This window comes from Salmo trutta, chromosome 40 (assembly GCF_901001165.1).
Source record: "Salmo trutta chromosome 40, fSalTru1.1, whole genome shotgun sequence".
NCBI lineage: Eukaryota > Metazoa > Chordata > Actinopteri > Salmoniformes > Salmonidae > Salmo > Salmo trutta.
The window spans coordinates 2573324-2588121 of record NC_042996.1 but is presented as its reverse complement, the minus strand read 5'-3'; the positions used below and the strand labels follow the sequence as shown (position 1 = coordinate 2588121).

At 44.3% G+C, this 14798-nt stretch overlaps 1 protein-coding gene across 2 annotated transcripts; it reads left to right on the top strand.

The window, feature by feature from the left end:
• Window positions 1–331: 331 nt before the first annotated feature.
• LOC115180250 (prestin) lies at window positions 332–14788 on the top strand. 2 transcript variants are annotated; one of them, XM_029742191.1, is made up of 18 exons: window positions 332–488; window positions 1609–1887; window positions 2466–2605; window positions 4714–4824; window positions 7309–7496; window positions 7909–8073; window positions 8371–8606; window positions 8927–9074; window positions 9782–9895; window positions 10372–10449; window positions 10585–10680; window positions 11148–11254; window positions 11460–11529; window positions 11767–11859; window positions 12054–12182; window positions 12556–12771; window positions 13005–13059; window positions 13203–14788. In XM_029742191.1, exons 2-18 carry the CDS (start codon window positions 1730–1732, stop codon window positions 13340–13342), a joined length of 2244 nt encoding a protein of 747 aa, XP_029598051.1. In that variant the 5' UTR covers window positions 332–488; window positions 1609–1729; the 3' UTR covers window positions 13343–14788. The 2 variants fall into 2 exon arrangements, with proteins under 2 accessions (XP_029598051.1, XP_029598050.1); XM_029742190.1 differs by having other exon boundaries at window positions 1606–1887.
• Window positions 14789–14798: the final 10 nt, after the last annotated feature.

Sequence of the window (14798 nt, the reverse complement as noted above, 5' to 3'; positions counted from 1 at the left end):
AAATGTATCTGCAAGGCAATTGTCAGTGTTGACAACATTCACGGAATTATGTAGTATGATAAACTGAAACAAAACCAATTTATCATTTTTCTTTCTAATTTAGGTGAGTATTTTGGAAATGTAGATGCATATACTTAGGAAAAACAACCAAGAACTATAATACGTATATAGATAGCACCAATAACGATAATAAGCACCAATAACGATAACAAGAAAAGGGGAATACATTTCTATCATCATCCAACTACTGTAGGAAAGAAAATACAAGTCCCATGATCACTGGTTTAGTGACGTCAGAGTTTACGTGCGTCCCACTCCATCAAGTGATCTTCCTCCGGTCGAGTATGAGGTTGTCGAGTGTCGACGGTTGTTAATAAACTGCATTCCCGGTGTTAAGCTGTAACCGGAGCCTAGATGCGCGGTCAGTTTCTAAAATTGAATTCGGTCAATCGCGTCAGAGTGTGACATCCTAGGCTGAGGTCGGGAAGGTAAGAAATGGTCCTTCATTCGCATCTGTCATGTGCGCTTTTCATTCTGTAGATAGCCATCACTTTTCCGCTACACATTCCTCTGTAACCTGCAATTCAGGTTAAAACATGTGGCTAACGTTAGTTAGCTACCTTTTATTTTGAGGATGTGGTTGTGTTTTGTCAGTGATGACACAAGTCGCTTGGCGGCTACCAAAATCAAGAGGAACCGCCAGTTCCTATACACATGGTGTGATAACTTCACGTCTTTGTTGTCAGGGTTCCAGAAGTAAAGTTGAATATATTTAATCTCATGTTTAATTTTTGTTTAAATATTCTGATTTTACAGTAAGTAGTCAGTCATAGCCTATACCTTTACGTCAATGCCTATACAGGAGGGTAACTCTCCAGGAACAACGGTTGGAGAGCCCTGCTTTAGACATTGTTCTGATTAAGAGTAATGTGATCATGTTTACCATTGCCACAGAAGTCTATAAAGTGTATATGATAAGAATATGGATGTCTATTTTTAGTAAGGCTGCTGGAGACCTTTCCTCTAAGTAGCTTCCAACCTGAAAGGTCAATATCCTCTGGTTTGCCATGTTGTGTAGGCCAGGCTACTACAGTCAGCCTGACTGTTCTTAAGCCCAAAGAATAGGCTCCTATCTCTGCATTGATTTTGGAGTGGATACTTTCTTATGTAGAACACACATGGGGTGTATTCATTAGTGCCAACTGTAGTACAACTATTTGCAACAGAACGTTTTGCCACGAAAACAAGTTTCTTATTGGACAAGTTCAGGAGTTCACTTCCTGTTTCTTCCCCTTTGGTTCCTAGTGAATAAACCCCTGTTTTTCTTTTTCCACAGAGCAGAAAGTTAATATTAGGTCACAATTTTGTGATATCAGTTCAAAAATATTTGCTTGAAAAGATAGCCCATATGTCTGAAAACACTACCTCCCCCCCAATTTAAAAAAAATCAGAAACGCATTGTAATCTCCATAAATAGGGCTACTGTATTAATGAAAACTACCAGCCGCATGGTGCTCAACCCTGCTGGAGTTTGGTCAAAACAACGCTTTGCTTCAAAAACATTTGGTCTGAACAGTTACTGACTGTTTTGTCTTCCTCCCTCAGCAGAGCAGCGGGAGGAAGCAGGACGTGTGGAAAAGGAGACAGCGAACCACTCAGAGAGAGAAAGAGCCTACTTAAGCTAGGAGCCGCCCCCTTTCTCTGACATGCCCAGTGTCCTGTCTGTGTTATGGAACAACATGTAACGCCCTGCGAGGATGCGCCCCCACCGCTGATGTACCGTGTGGAACGGCCTGTGTTCGATGAGGCCTACCTCCACACACAGCTCCTGCACCCGAGAGAGAGGAGCCCCAAGACCATCAGGCAGAGACTGGCACAGCAGCTCCAGTAAGCATCTACATCGAGTTAGTGTCCACAGACCTGGGTTGTGTTTAATAGTACACACTGTAGCAAAACGTTTTGCAACAGAAAATGGAAAACATTTGTGGTTCTTATTGGACAGGTCCAGGTAGTCCCACCCTGTTTCAGTCTGTTTTCTGCCGTTAGGCGCCTAAAGAACACGACCCTGTTACAGATCTGAACAGACTAGTGTTGTGTTCTTCAATCCTGGTCATTGGGACCCACAGTGTTGTTCCAGCCCAGTAGACATACCTATCAGTGTTTTGATGACCGGGATTGAAGAACATTGCTGAGTGTGTGACTGGGATGTGGAATTATGCAATACCTTGTTTCAGGAAATTTGTTGCGACTCTAAAAGCTTATGTGAAGTTATGATTATAATTTTTTTATCTGACAATGTTTGTCTAGTATTACACTAGTAGAAGTACACACCCATTTACTTGCTGCTAGGAAGCTTCCCTAATAGATAAGCTGATTAAGCGCACACACACACACACACACACACACACACACACACACACACACACACACACACACACCTACTCACTCACTCTCTCTCTTCCCAGCTGCTCATCAGAAAGGGCCAAAGCCATTGCTCTGAGCTTCCTGCCCATTTTAACATGGCTGCCGTCCTACCCTGTCAAGGAGTACCTGTTTGGGGACCTGGTCTCAGGCCTCAGCACGGGGGTCATGCAGCTACCTCAAGGTCAGTGGTGTTGGAGTCAGGGGTATACTGCTGCACTTCTCAGAATGGGTTTAGATTCAGGGGCGGCACTTCACAGAATGGTGCTCGTTTTAATAAAGTTATATTGAAGCTGAATCATTGTTGATTGTGCTGAATGTTTGTGTTTTTTTCCCTTTAAAGCGACTAAAACTCAACAACACGTGCCAGTAAATAGCCTACCAGTTTGTGCTTTGATTGAAATCAAATACAGGTATGGCTTGTTGTTAACATGTGCTTTAAAATTCACTCACGAAACAGTAGTTACACATCATTCAAGAAGACTCCATATTCTCATGAAATGGATTAACAACGCAGAGATCAAATGTCTGGTTTGGCAGATACAGCTTGGAATGTCACCTGTAAAACATGACAAATTGTCATTCTTTTTATTTTATTTATTTTATTTCACCTTTATTTAACCAGGTAGGCAAGTTGAGAACAAGTTCTCATTTACAATTGCGACCTGACCTTCACAATAGGCTATCACCATCATTGACAATTTTGACGTTAGGAGGGTCTAATTTAGTGCTTGAGGGTAATAAAAAAACTACATGTGGTAATGCCAGATGTTGCCTTTCTGACGAGATTGTTTTATACTAAACAAAAATATAAACACGACATGTAAAGTGTTGGTTCCATGAGCTGAAATAAAAGATCCTAACAATTTTCCATACACACAAAAAGCTTATTTCTCTCAAATGTTGTGCACAAATTTGTTTACATCCCAGTTAGTGAGCATTTTTCCTTTGCCTAGATAATCCATCCAGCTGACAGGTGAGGCATATTAAGAAGTTGATTAAACAGCATGATCATTACACAGATGCACCTTGTGCTGGGGACAAAAAGCCACTCTAAAATGTGCAGCTTTGTCACACAACACAATGCCACAGATATCTCAAGATTTGAGGGAGCGTGCAATTGGCATGCTGACTGCAGGAATGTCCACCAGAGCTGTTGCCAGATCATTTAATGTTATTATTTTTACCATAACCCACTTTCAACGTCATTTTAGAGAATTTGGCAATACGTCCAACCGGCCTCACAACCGCAGACCAGCCCAGGACCTCCACATCCAGCTTCTTCTGACGAGTATTTCTGTCTGGAACAAAGCCCTTTTGTGGGGGAAAAAGTCATTCTGATTGACTGGGCCTGGCTCCCCAGTGGGTGGACTGCGCCCCTGCCCAGTCATATGAAATCCATAGATTAGGGCCTAATATATTTATTTCAATTGACTGATTTTTCTTTTATATATGAACTGTAACTCAGCAACATCTTTGAAATTGTTGCATGTTGCGTTTTATATTTTCGTTCAGTATATACAGTACCAGTCAAGTTTGGACACACCTACTCATTCTAGGGTTTTTCTTTATTTTTACTATTGTAGAATAATAGTGAAGACATCAAAACTATGAAATAACACATGGAATCATGTCGTAACCGAAAAAGTGTTAAACAAATCCAAATATATTTGAGATCCTTCAAACTAGCCACCCTTTGCCTTGATGACAGCGTTGCACACTCTTGGCATTCTCTCAACCAGCTTCACCTGGATGCCAAGAGTCTGTCTTCACTATTCTACAATGTAGAAAATAGTAAAAATAAAGAAAAATCCTGGAATGAATAAGTGTGTCCTGACTTTTGACTAGTACTGTATTTCTTATGGATCCCCATTAGTTCTTGCCAAGGCTGCAGCTACACTTCCTGGGGTCCATCAAAATTAAGGAAGTTGTACAATTATAAAAACATTTCAAAACAAGTCCCTCTTTGTGGCACCTGACCACAGGGCTATGTTTTGGATGACTGGCTGCGAATGTTTATTGAATTGTTTTATTTCTGCCTTTCCTATTCCAGACATTCTGAAATTCACTAAAGCATCCCATGTATGTAGCTTTAGTCTTTCACTTTTCAATTATACAGTAGTCCAGGTGCGACAAAACTAGAACCTGTAGGACCTGCGTTGCTGTTAAGAAGGTAGAGCAGTGCTTTATTATGGACAGACTTCTCCCCATCTTAGCACTGACGTATCAATGTGTGTATGCACTGGGTAGTAGAACATGATTCCATCTCTTCCCCCTGTCCTCTCTCCGCAGGTCTTGCCTATGCCATGCTGGCTGCCGTGCCTCCTGTGTATGGCCTGTACTCCTCCTTCTACCCCGTCCTGCTCTACACCTTCTTTGGGACCTCTAGACACATATCGATAGGTGAGCAAACCTGACGACGGAGCTCCAACTAGTGCAGAGGAAGTCATTTACACTCTTGAGCTGTATAATGTGGCTAACCAGGAGCGGAGTCGTGTTCAGTGTTCTAAACTGGGTGGTTCGAGCCCTGAATGCTGATTGGCTGACAGTCGTGGTATATCAGACTGTATACCACGGGTATGACAAAACATTTATTTTTACTGCTCTAATTACGTTGGTAACCAGTTTATAATAGCAATGAGGCACCTCTGGGGGTTTGTGATATATGGCCAATATACTAGGGCTACGGGCTGTATACAAGCTGTATACTCCGCGTTGCGTCGTGCGTAAGAACAGCCCTTTACCTTTGGTATATTGACCATATACCACACCCCCTCGGGCCTTATTGCTTAAGTAAATGTTTTGAAACGTGGAGGTACAGATACTACCCGAACGTCTCTAATAAGAACATTGGTTTTTGTTTTCCCTTGCAAACCGGTTTGTTACTTTGTGCCCTACTGAACACTACCCCTGCAGCTTCCCTGTGGTGATGGATGTTACTCCTACTGGGATTTCCAATGAAGTAGTCCTGGTTGTATTCACATAGTTTTCCTGTAGGTCTCTACCCCTGGACAGCCGTGACCTTTTGACTTCTTCTTGGCCAGAGTTTTGTATTCCGGTGGCTGTGCCAAGTACAGACTGACCATTCCAAACCACGCCCAACAACAGGTGAATTCCAAATAGCACCCTATTTCCTATTTAGTGCTCTACTGTTGGTCAGAGCCCTATGGGGCCCGGGTCAACAGTAGTGCACTATGAAGGTAATATGGTGCTATATGGGACTCAGCCTTCTCATCCACCCAGGGAGCCCAGTCAGTCAAGAGTCTGGGTTACCTCTGAGAGATTGATCTGTTCAAGAGTAACAGATAAAGTGGCCAGAATAATAGCCAAACAATTTTTTTCATGACACTTCAGGAAATGAGCCAAGTTTTGAAATGGTTTACTTTGGGAATTGATCGGTGTCCTTGTTAAGTTTGGGTGAGGTCAGGTCTCTTGGCATATAGTGACTCCATCTGTTGCACATAGACAGGCTAGATTTATGGGAACATTCAAGGCATTCATTGGCCTTGTCTCCAATTTCAGCCGTCACGTTTGTCTCCTTTTGACTACTCGGTGAGTCAGTGAAACTCATTAAATACTTCAACAAGAAAAGAAGAACTAAAACCGTCTTGGAAATAGTTAGCGGCAGCAGTTGTAACAAAATGGCCTCCACCCAAATTGTGGCCTTAAGGAGGGCAATTGCTGTAGTAACTTGCGACTGCCTTCTCTCACTCTGAGGCAGGGATGAAGGAATATTTTGGCACCGTTCAAGTCTTGGGCAAAAGCCCGTGTCAACATCTCTAGTAGCAAACGTAACTAGCTAACACAAGCAAACCTGACCTGGAAATGAGAACACCTTTTTAACATTAGTTTTTACATGGCTTCATACCTCTTTTACCAGACACAGAGACTTGCCCCGGCAGAGGCGCCTGGACTGGGTTCACAGCTGTTTGCACTGGTGTGGCACTGATGTCTCCCCTCTATTAAACCATTACTGATAAAGAACCTGGCACCTTGGAGACTGACTGATAACCTCGAGGGGAATGGGGAGTGCTGTGATAATTATTTGACCTAGGGGGAGTGCCAAAGCTACCAAGTCAAACTGTTGTATGAGTCAATGTCATGAAATAATAATATATGCCATTTAACAGACGCTTTTTATCCAAAGCGACTTAGTCATGCGTGCATACATTTTCCGTGTGTGTGGCCCCGGGAATCGAACCCACAATTTTGGCGGTGCATGCTCTACCAATTGAGCCATACAGGATGAGGCAATGGTCAGTCAGACTCAACTCGCTGAAGAGAGAGTAGATCATAGTTCATTTCATTCAATTCATTTATACTTCTATTATTCTGTTTTATTTCAGAGTGATGATGTCATCATATTCAGTATCAATAATAAGCTGCCAGGTGTTAAGCCCTTTGTCTGTGTCCCTGAACCCTATAACTCCTAAACCCTGTCCCTTAAAAGCCCATACCCCTAAACCATTAACCCCCAGGGGTGTCGGAAGTCAATTCCTGGAGGGCCGAGTGTCGGTTGCTTTTCGCTCCTCTCCTGTTCTTCATTGGTCAGTTAAGGTCACTAATTAGTAAGGAACTCCCTGGCTGTCTAGGTCTTAATTGGACACATTTTGCATTTACATTTGAGTCATTTAGCAGACGCGCTTATCCAGAGCTACTTACAGGAGCAATTAGGGTTAAGTGCCTTGCTCAAGGGCACATTGACAGACTTTTCACCTAGTCGGCTCTGTGATTTTGTACCAGCGACATTTCGGTTAGTGTCATAACGCTCTTCACCATTAGGCAGCCTGCTACCACAAATTGAAAGGAAATAGCAAAAACAGCAAACATTCAGCCCTCCAGGAGTTGAGTTTGACACCCCTAATTTTAAGGCTGTGCTCTCTGCAGGCACGTTTGCGGTGATCAGCCTGATGATTGGAGGAGTGGTGGTGAGGGAGGCCCCTGACTCCATGTTCACCATCCAGGCCCTGAATGGTACCTCCACCAACACCACCGTCTTCATTGACACAGAGGCCCGTGATGCCAGGAGGGTCCACGTAGCCGTAGTCCTCACCACCCTGGTGGGAGTCATACAGGTGGGTTACACTCCCCTCTTCCACCTCCCCTCAAATAACTCAGCATCCTCTCTGCTGGACAGTAAGTGAATGAGACCACTGATCATTCCATGTTGCCACTAGCTTCCCCACCACTAGTCAGTCTCTCAATAAGAGGTCAAAGTTTTCATGCTGAAGATAAGGATCATCCCATAACCTTGGGGGTTTTTGGTTTCAACAGGTTGCTCAGCGCTCACTGTTTACTCAGGCATAGTGGGATCCACAGGAACGCAACTTAGTTGACCTAATGTCAACATACTTTATCTATGTTGACATTTATTATGCAAGTAAATCGTCATCATCTACTCTCCCCTTGTTTGTCTCTCTCTCTCTCTCTGTTTCTCTCTGACTCTCTCTGTCTCTCTCTGTCTCTCTTTCTTTCCTTTCCCCCCAGCTGGTCCTGGGGTTGTTGCGGTTTGGCTTTGTGGCCATCTACCTCACGGAGCCCCTGGTACGCGGATTCACCACGGCCGCGGCCGTCCACGTCTTCATCTCTCAGCTTAAATACCTGCTGGGCATCCAGACCCCGCGCTTCAGTGGGCCCCTGTCCGCTCTTAATGTGAGTCACTGACGGGGCCTCAGTGGGGGGCCCCCGTCAGTCAGGGGCCCCTGCATGAGGAATGGAGTGGTTAACTTTTAAACGGCAGCAGACAGGGAAGTCATCCACATTATAGGAGTCTGTGGATGTACTCTGCTGTGATAAATGGGTATTAGGCCTAGTTTACAAGCCTGCATGATTTAGTTAGAAATCGACAAATGATTAATTTGTGATAAATATAGATTGTGAGTTTTATGCAATGCTCTCGGGGACACGGACACACTCCCAGGTCTCTCACACCCCCCTCTCTCCTCCCAGAGTGTTACAGCCGTGTTCAGTGACATCACCAGCACCAACGTGACCACGTTGATTGTGGGCGTGGTCTGCATGGTGGTCCTCTACTGCGTGAAGGACCTCAACGAGCGCTTCAAGAAGAAGCTGCCTGTGCCCATCCCTGGAGAGATCATTGTGGTCATGGTCTCAACGGGGATCTCCTATGGTCTCAGTCTGTCAGAGAACTACCAAGTGGACGTGGTCAGGACAATTCCATCCGGGTAAGAGAAGGACTTTTCATACTACTGGGCCGATCCAAACCAAGCTGTACTGAACTGGCCTTCGGCCCAGCCAAACCAAACGGGTTACTGTATGCATCCTACATGGTTACTAGAACCTGAAAAGCACATTGTGAGAACCCAATATCCAAGCCAGTACGGTTCAGGTCAGCTCTATAGTGGGAAAAGGTATCGGTGGCATATTATGGTCCTAAAAGTTTTTAGTGAGTCAAAATGCACAAGTAACAGCATCAGAAGACATGTACTGTAAAACAGTAGTTACTATTCAGTCAACTTTTCAGACAATATTTATTTGTTTCCAGGCTGCTTCCACCTGCAATCCCAGACTTCTCTCTGTTGCCCAACTTGGTAACGGATTCTATCGCCATAGCGGTGGTGGGCTTCTCCATGGGAATCTCTCTGGCCAAGATCTTTGCTCTGAAACACGGCTACAGTGTGGATGGTAACCAGGTCAGTTTCTCCACAGTACTGTAGCCATTATAGCCTTGGAGAGTGGAGATGTCAAAGAACGTCATAGCATTTCCCCCACTAATGGTTAAGGTTAGGATTGGGAGGGGGAGCTGATCCCAGATCTGTACCTATGGGATATTTTACCCCAGAGTCTAACCCGTTGGCTCTGTGTTGCCCTGTAGGAACTGATCCTAGATCTGTACCTATGGGATATTTTACCCCAGAGTCTAACCCGTTGGCTCTGTGTTGCCCTGTAGGAGCTGATCCTAGATCTGTACCTATGGGATATTTTACCCCAGAGTCTAACCCGTTGGCTCTGTGTTGCCCTGTAGGAGCTGATCCTAGATCTGTACCTATGGGATACTTTACCCCAGAGTCTAACCCGTTGGCTCTGTGTTGCCCTGTAGGAGCTGATCCTAGATCTGTACCTATGGGATATTTTACCCCAGAGTCTAACCCGTTGGCTCTGTGTTGCCCTGTAGGAGCTGATCCTAGATCTGTACCTATGGGATACTTTACCCCAGAGTGTAACCCGTTGGCTCTGTGTTGCCCTGTAGGAGCTGATCCTAGATCTGTACCTATGGGATACTTTACCCCAGAGTGTAACCCGTTGGCTCTGTGTTGTCCTGTAGGAGCTGATCCTAGATCTGTACCTATGGGATACTTTACCCCAGAGTGTAACCCGTTGGCTCTGTGTTGCCCTGTAGGAGCTGATTGCCCTGGGTCTGTGTAACTTTGTCAGCTCCTTCTTCCACACCTTTGCCATCACCTGTTCCATGTCCCGCAGTCTGGTGCAGGAGAGCACTGGGGGCAATACGCAGGTAACACACACATACATAGATGCATAGTCACTTTAATAACTCTACCTACATGTACATATTACCTCGATTAACCGGAGCCCTGCACATTGACTCTGTACCGGTAGCCCTGTATATAGCGCTCGCTATTGTTATTTTACTGCTGCTCTTTAATTGTTACTTTTAAGGGCTTGTAAGTAAGCATTTCTCTGTAAGGTCTACACCTACTGTATTCGGCACATGTGACAAATAAAATTAGATTTGATACAGTGACACACACACACACACACCCATCCTGTTTGCTGGGCCCACACTGAGTGTATGGCCATTAACATGACACAGTTGTCCTTTCATTACATGTGTCACCTCATAACGGGAGCTAAATTGGCGCCGTGAAGCCATAAAGATTAGATCAACCACAGACGCTTCTGTGCAGACTCAAGGAAGGCTAAATGATAGGTGTGTTAACGTACCTTATCTCTCTGTGTGTGTCTTTGCAGATTGCGGGTCTGTTGGCGTCCATGGTGGTGTTGCTGGTGGTGGTGGCCATTGGTTTTGTCTTCCAGCCTCTGCCACAGGTGGGTGTAACTGTTACCGACCAACTCCAGTAGCCTAGATAATAAATATTTGCATTGAAATGTCCAGTCCTATTCTTTTGAATGGTAATTCACCCCAACTCAACCCTGGTTTACCCCCCCCCCCTGTCCTTTCAGACCGCGCTGGCTGCCATCATCATGGTTAACCTGCTGGGGATGTTTAAACAATTCAGGGACATCCCTGCCCTGTGGAGGACCAGTAAGATCGAGTTGGTGAGTCTGGACCGCAACACAACTTCTGATTACGTCTAACCCAGAGTCATTTCAGGAAGTACACTGAAATTCCAATTATCTTAAATGCTTTTCGATGTAGGAAACTTGGAATTTGGTTTACTTTCTGAATTGACTAAAATGTAAACAATTTAAATGATCTGACCGCACCATGACCACATCGCACCAGAAAACCCAATCGGACAGATTCCTCCAGTACATGTCATGCTATGGTAGCCTGGTCCCAGATCAGTTTGCTATGGTAGCCTGGTCCCAGATCAGTTTGCTATGGTAGCCTGGTCCCAGATCAGTTTGCTATGGAAGCCTGGTCCCAGATCAGTTTGCTATGGATCATGTGGTCATTGCATGACAGTGACTGTAGGAGTTGGATACACAGCACAAAGAGATCTGGGACGAGGCCTATACTATGGATCTGTAACCATTGTTGCTTTGGTCTGTATGTCTTCCAGGCTATCTGGCTGGTAGCCTTTGTGGCCTCTGTGCTGTTGGGCCTTGATCTTGGACTTCTGGTGGCCTTAGGATTTGCCATCCTGAGTGTCATCTACAGAACACAGAGGTACTAAACCATCCTACTACTTCTGAAATATATTCAAGTTTAGTATTTAATATCCCCTTCACGATCACTGGTAACCATTTCATATCATTTGGAAAAAAGTTAGATTTTTGGGTTGAGTCATTTCAGTTTTAATCTGTTCAATGGAAATGTATGAAATAACGGTCATAAAACGTTTCAATATCTCTCGCCCCCTTCTTCTCCACAGCCCAAAGAGTGTGATCCTGGGACAGGTCCTGGACACAGGCCTGTACTGTGACGTGGATGAATATGAAAAAGTAATATTTTGTGATAATGAGCAACTCTCTATATGGTCTTAGTTGCAGGCACTAAAAAGCTAGGTCTCATTAAAGTATTGAACAATTGCCTAGCGATAGTTTGTCACAAAAAAATTGTAATGGTGGACAAGGTTTTTATAAATGAACTTTTTAGTGCCTGTAACTACCCTTGGATAGAATGAGAAAGTACATGGTGTTGGACGAGGAGTGAGACCTGTGATTCTGCCTCTGTTCCAGGCAGCTGAATGCACAGGGATTAAGATTTTCCACTCAAACTCTTCAATCTACTTTGCAAACAGTGACCTTTATTTGAACGCCCTCAAAGAGAAGGTAATCTCAGCTGCTGTGTGTGTTTCTGTGTGTAATTTTTGTCCAACTATGTTACGGGTAAAGCACTTTAGGCCTAGCAAACTAGTCCATCTCTCCTGTAGACTGTAGCTACACTACAGTTCAGTGGGGGATCCTTGCATTGGAAAAAAGTAGCTTGGCCCATCCTGTCTCGTCATATTAAAACATGTGTACAGACAGGAGTGGACCCCGTACATCTCCAGGCTATACGGAAAGCCCGAAAAAGACAACTCAAGAAGGAGAGCGCAGAGAGGGAGAGCCAAAACCACAAGTCTTCACAAAAAATGAGTGCTGTCGTCAAACTGGTGAGCCCATTCAATATGGGATTGTTCTACTCTGTCACTCACAATATCACTTTGGTTTACTTCCCCTGCTTCTTGTTGAAACACGCCACATATTGACACTGTAACCAGAACACCAGACAGACGGGCAGAATTGAAGGCCTTCATGTAGTCATTTTCTAAGAGGATTTTGCTGTTAGCGTTGTTGTGGTTGGTTTGAAGCCAAAAGAGGTGTGATTGCCTGGTACAATTTTGGTCTCCTTCATTCTACAGTGTGATTGGCTAACACTATTGGTCTCGTTCATTCTACTGTGTGATTGGTAGACACGATATTGGTTTCCTTCATTCTCCTTTATGATTGGCTGATACAATTTCGGTCGTCTTGTGATTGGGCCAGGATGTGGAGCTGGGCGTCACTCACGAAGTGGTGGCAGGGGGCGGCTCCCAGAACCACTTGGAGGTGCAGGGGAACGGGCAGGTGGCCGAGACCCACACAGAGTCAGACTCTGAGGAGACCCGGTTCCTAGAGCCCCTCTGTCCTGTCCACACCCTCATTCTGGACTGGACCCCCGTCAACTTCATTGATTCTGTGGGAGCCAAAGCAATCAAGTTGGTAAGGGACCTTATCTCGACTCGCAGAGCACTGGGGTCTGTTCAGAAGTGTAACATTACAGAACAGATATGCCTTTCTGTCATGTAGAATTGGGTGTAATGTCAGCTTTGTTCATGATATTTCTATTGTAATGTTGGGCCCTTCTGAACAGGACTCTGGTGTTACTGCTGATCGCCTCTTAAGTTTCCAACTTCCTCATTTTGTGATGTTCTCATGAGTTTTTCTCTCTGCAGGTGATCAAGGAGTATGCAGCTGTGGATGTGTGTGTCTTCATCGCTGGCTGCAGCAGTGAGTTATAACATGCTGGTCTAGATTACTATTAAATAACCTGAGGGTAGCTGAACTAGAGTTTAAGACACTAGCCTGAGCAACCATAACACTAGTCAGTCAGATACAGACCTACCTGCCAGCTGTGTGTTGTTTCCTAACAGGAACTCTGCTGGCTGAACTCCGCACCCTGCAGTTTTTCACCGGGGTCGTGACCCCAGAAATGGTCTTCCCCACCGTCCATGACGCCGTATTGCACTGTCGGCGCCGGACTGCCCCGCCCACCATCCCTGCCATCCAATGACATTGTCCAACGGGGGACATCAAGGGGGAGGGGACACAGGGCCACATGCATCTAAGGCTGCTCTAAAGCTGTGTTCACATTGGCAGTTTGAAGTGACTCAAATCCTTTATTTATTTATTTATATATATATATATATATATATATATATAGTCTGAACAGCAAATGGATTAGGATATTTCTAGCCACATTTCAAACCATCTTCATAGGTGGTTTGAAGTCAGATACAAATCTGATTCCTGGCCATCTGACGTGTTTGAACGGTGAAATCTGATTTATTTGCCCTGAAGGTGTTTTTAGACTGTTATTTGGCATCTCTTGATGCTTGCTAGCTACTCTGACAAGAACGTGGTAGCTAACTAGCTTGTTAATTGCTTAAAATTACTTTGATTTTGAACATTCAAAGCAACTGGGAAACGTCCATGGCAGGAGTCGTCACCTTAGCTTGCTACATAACGTCTGAGTGATGGGAAGCACAAACACCACCACCAATCAGCCTACACCACTGTTGTTACTATGACAACTAGCATAGCCATGTCAGCAAATGACTGCTGTCTGAACAAACTAATCTGATGGATTAAAAAAAAAATGATTTGAGCATTAAGGCCTGCAGTGTGTACAAGGCTTAGGTGACCCAGGGGAGTTGGGGCTGGAGACAGTCTGAACGCCCATCTCCAAGTGTAACTTTTTGTTTTAAGCAGAGATAAATATTTTTAATAAAGATGGGTTTGGTTTTATTGTTAACATTCCTACGGGCTGCTGCGTGCAGCACTCTTAGCGTTTTATGGTAAGAGCAAGCCATTTATGAATTTACTTTGTCTTGGAAATGGTTTCAAGCACTTGTGTTCTTCACAGCATGGTCTCTGTGTAGAAGAGAAATAGCAACACTCAGGTTTTTAGGTCACATTTTGTTGAGTGCCGAGGGTCTTTTCAGAGCATCCCCATTAGTGGTTCCATTTGAGATCCAGGAGAGCAACACTGAATAGGCCCACCACTGTAGCTCTGGCATGTTGAATACATGTTACTTTTACTGTAATGTTTTTCTCAAAGACTGGCCTCTTGTTACCCCTTTCCTGCTGAATATCTAAGAAATGCATCTTTACAGTTCGTCATTGTACAAATCTACAACAAACTAATCAGGTAGGCTGTCAGGATGGCCACTTCACAGCTGTTACTAATACTATTCTTTCAAGTGTCTTTCAATCAGTGATATGCAGTTGAATTTACTATATGAATAACCAGTCACTACAGCGGCTGAACACTGCGTTTGGTCCGATCCAAGTCACTCATCTAGTGCTGTATGTTGTGTTGGTACAAAGCTATGAATTTGTACATTTGAAGTAAAATATTTTTGTGATAGCAATATACCATTCAAATAGATGGTTTAAATGTATTGTACATATCTTACAGCTTGACTTTTACATCAATAAACAATGCAGTTTTATAGTACAGGTCAATG